The sequence below is a fragment of the Leiobunum rupestre genome, chromosome 9 (genome assembly GCF_980474605.1).
Source record: "Leiobunum rupestre chromosome 9, qqLeiRupe1.1.hap1, whole genome shotgun sequence".
NCBI lineage: Eukaryota > Metazoa > Arthropoda > Arachnida > Opiliones > Sclerosomatidae > Leiobunum > Leiobunum rupestre.
This window is the reverse complement of record NC_143392.1, coordinates 49,555,223-49,559,487: the sequence shown is the minus strand read 5'-3', so window position 1 is coordinate 49,559,487 and position 4,265 is coordinate 49,555,223. Positions and strand designations below refer to the sequence as shown.

Genomic DNA, 4,265 nt, shown 5'->3' with positions numbered 1-4,265 from the left:
ATAACAAGAAGTTCACACCTAGAACAAGACCAGTCACACGAGGACAAACTGAGTGGAAGCGATATACTCCAACAAAAACGTTCAGTGAACAGAATAATCAACGTCCGCATATCGACAAAAATTTCATATGCTACTCGTGCGGGAAGTTAGGTCATATTGCAAGGAACTGTGAGGGAGTCAAAGCTCTGAAGAAAGAAGAGTTAGGAAAATTTATTGACATTCCAAAGGCAAACGTTTCCCAAGAAGTTGAACAAGTTAGTATCCGGAAGGCACTATGTGCAACAAAGAAGAACGAAAATGACTATTGTACTTGGATTTTAGACAGCGGCACCAGTGATCACATGAAGACAAATTGATAGAAATTAAACCAGTTTCATCGTTTGTGGAAATGGCAAATAACGAAAAACTGAAAGTAGTTGGAGAAGGTACAATTGAAATGAGACTAAAAGACGGAAATGGAGGAGCGGTTATTACTCTGGAGAAAGTTTTACTGGTACCACATTTGGAATGTAACCTCCTCTCAGTCGGAAGAATACTTGAAAAGCGGATGTGTGTGAAATTTGAAGGTTCACAAGCTACGATATCAGACGAAAATGACGAAACACCATTTCTTATTGCCAAATTAAATGGGTCACTTTTTACATTTGAAGAAGATAAAGTGATTATGCCGAAACGTAAAATCAGTCCTATATCCGTTTCCCACAAAGCGAAGCGAGACGAAATAAATCTATGGCATCGACGACTCGGGCACCTTCACTTGAAAGCTGTGGAAGGGTTACACGATTCTTAAGAAATCCTGGTTGGATCAGAAACCGACGAGGAACGAAATGATACGGTAGACAAACTGTGCTCGGTTTGCATACGTGGGAAAATGAAGCGCAAACCATTCCCGTTAAGCACGACCAGAAGACCAGGAAAAATTCTCGAACTTGTACATTCGGACGTCGTTGGACCTATCAATCCTGTTTCTAAGGGCGGATCCCGTTATATCATTACATTTATAGATGATTTTTCGAGACTCTCTAGAATATACCCGATAAAGCGAAAGAGCGAAGCACTCGAAAGATTCAAAGAATACAAAGAAGAGGTAGAGCGACTTCATGAAAGGAAAATAAAAATCCTACGTACAGACAACGGCGGCGAATACTGCAGCAACGAATTCGACAATTATCTGAAAGAATGTGGAATAACAAGACAACTTACCGTTCCAAGGACTCCACAACAAAATGGCGTTGCAGAGCGTATGAACCAGACATTAATGGACATGACTAGATGTCTTCTCCTAGAATCTAAACTACCAAATTATTTATGGGCTGACGTAATTACAACAGCATCGTATATTAGAAACAAATGTCCCTCCCAAAGCGTTGAAGGTAAAATACCTGAAGAAGTATGGACTGGGAAAAATTTAAATCTGCACAATTTGAAAGTCCTTGGTTGTCGAGTTTGGTCAAGAGTTCATGAATCTCTAAGAAGAAAGTTGGACGCTAAGGCAGTGGAATGTGTTTTCGTTGGATATTCAGACGAAACCAAGGGCTATAAACTTTGGAATTTGGAAAGGGATACCTTCTTCGTCTCAAGAGACGTCACTTTTGAAGAGGACGTGTTTCCGTTTAAAACCAAGGCAAACGGACATGACACAGTTGAAGAAAAGGAGGAAATATTGACGTTCTCTGAAAATGAAGAAACCACCGAAGAAGATAAAACTCAAGAAACTACTGAAACTGTCGAAGATCTTATAACACAAGACACCGATCACCCAAAGGAAGCAGTTGAAGAAAATAGCAGAATGATAGAACTATACGACGAAGATTTTTCAATGTATGACGTAGATAGAACATTGCTACCACTCCCTCAGGTAATAGATGATAGTGGTCCTAGAAGTTCGCAGAGATTGTCTGAAAAGAGAGAATACAAATTACGAGCAATATTCTCTGAAGGAATTCATCCCAGCTACGAAGATCTACAAACGGTCAGTGAAGCGTTGTCAATGCCAGACGCTGATGAATGGAAAAGGGCAATGTTAGAAGAAATAGATAATTTGAGAAAAAACGAGACGTGGGATATAGTTTCGAAACCTGATGGCGTTAATGTAGTCAGTACGAGGTGGATATTCCGAAGGAAATTCGAGAGAGATGGTCGGCTCAGTCGGGATCGTGCAAGATTAGTCGCGAGGGGATACACGCAGATACCAGGAATTGATTATGAAGAGACATTCAGTCCAGTCATTAAAGTGAAATCTTTAAGAGTGTTGCTTGCCGTGAAAGCTTGTTTAAAGTGGAAAGATCGACACTATGACGTTATAGCAGCATACTTGAACGGAACTATTAAACATGATGTCTACATGGAGCAACCTTACCCATTTTTCGTAAAGGATAAAGTTAATTATGTTTGCAAGTTGAAGAAAGCGATATATGGCTTACGCCAATCGGGACGCGAGTGGAATAACGATTTGGACGGATTCCTCAAAGCAATCGGATTTAGTCGCTCAAAATCGGACCCATGTATTTATTTTAATATCGCTAAACAAATTATCGTTGGGGTTTATGTGGATGATTTAGCCGCTATTGCTAAAAGAGAAACCACTTTAGATGACTTTAGTCAAAAATTGTTTGCAAAATACAAAGTCAGAGACCTAGGTAGAATCGATTATATTTTATCGTTCGGAGTAACGCACTATGAAGACGGATCTATTAGCCTGGATCAACATGGATACATCGAAACGATGCTACAGATTTACAACATGCACGAAGCGAAAAGCGTCGCGAGTCCACTTGATCCTGGGATAAAATATAAGAAGGAAAAATGTCATGACGACGTCAGTGTAAAATTTCCATATAGACAAGCCATTGGTCATCTCCTCTACTTGGCTGGAGGAACACGACCGGATATTTCTTTCGCAACAGCCTTTATGAGTCAGTTTAACGAAAATCCCAACGAAGAGCACATCGCTGGAGTAAAACATATGTTGAAATACATCAACGGGACTAAAGAATACAGACTATACTATAAATCAGGATCAAATAACGAAGTTGAAGGGTACGCAGATGCAGACTGGGGCTCGGACTGCAACGATCGGAAATCCTTTAGTGGTTATATTTTTGCGGTAGGGAAAAACACTGTCAGCTGGAGTGCGAAGAAACAAAGCATGGTAGCTATATCCACCGTAGAAGCGGAATATATTGCAATGTGTCACGCGTCCAAAGAAGCTCTTTGGTTGCAAAGTTTTTTATCTGAAATTGGTCTATCAGAGTTCGTTAAAGAACCAACAACTATTCACGTCGATAATCAAGGCGCTATATTTTTAGCGAAACAACAAGTCATATCAGAACGTAACAAACACATTGATTTGAAGAAGTTTTTCTTGCGAGACATAGTGGAAGCAGGGAGAGTTAGTTTTACTTACGTGAAAACTACAGAGAACAATTCAGACATGATGACTAAACCGCTAAATGGAAAGAAGATTGCTCAACATAATCTTTCGGTCGGATTATATAAATAGCATTCGAGGGAGAGTGTTATTACATATATATATATCAAAGCGTATGCATGTTATATAATTGAAAAGTGTTATTCGAATATACCGCCATAAGCATTATAAAATATTTAATAGATGGCGATACCTCCTCTATTTTTGTATATTTACAGTGACGCTATTAAAAGTTGTCAGTTCGTCTTTTCTTGTTCTAAACGAAAGCCTCGTTCTTTTTGTAACCGAATAATTTAACAGAAATTACTCATAAAGAGACAAATCAAACAAAACTTGAAATATATTACAACGTATTGACAGGGAACAGTTAAAACACCAAAATATAAGCCTTCACAATGGTTATTAAAAAGGAGCTTTAAAAATTATTAATTTAACTCCTAGTTCATCGAAACAACTCGTCATCTTTTATGTCTTAGCCCCCATTTTGTGACGTATTTTATGCTAAAATTAGTAAGCCTTAATATGCATTAGTAGGCTAAAAGTAAATAACGTCAGTATTTGATCTAGTCCCCGTAACTCGCTTAAATTTACTATTGGTGTTTGCGAGGGTATGATTAATTTTAAAGTGGTCTAGTGGAAATCTAAGCTTAGATTTAATAACAAATCCTAAGAGTACGATTGACAATTGCCAAATATTTTATTTAAGATAAGTAAAATCATTTTAAATTAAAGTTATTTTTCCACAGAAGTGGTCGCCAGAAGGCAAACGTTATTTTAATTAAACTTAAGTGGTATGACAGTCCAGAGTCGAGAAATGCAAATTGTTGGATGGTGA

At 38.2% G+C, this 4,265-nt stretch overlaps 1 protein-coding gene across 1 annotated transcript; it reads left to right on the top strand.

Moving 5' to 3' along the window:
• Positions 1–388: 388 nt before the first annotated feature.
• On the top strand, positions 389–790 carry LOC149928590 (uncharacterized). Its single transcript, XM_090157936.1, has one exon. It carries the CDS (start codon positions 389–391, stop codon positions 788–790), a length of 402 nt encoding a protein of 133 aa, XP_090014062.1.
• Positions 791–4,265: the final 3,475 nt, after the last annotated feature.

Excerpts from the sequence above, each read along its gene's own strand:
- LOC149928590 (XM_090157936.1), top strand. The coding sequence starts at position 389 with ATGGCAAATAACGAAAAACTGAAAGTAGTTGGAGAAGGTACAATTGAA.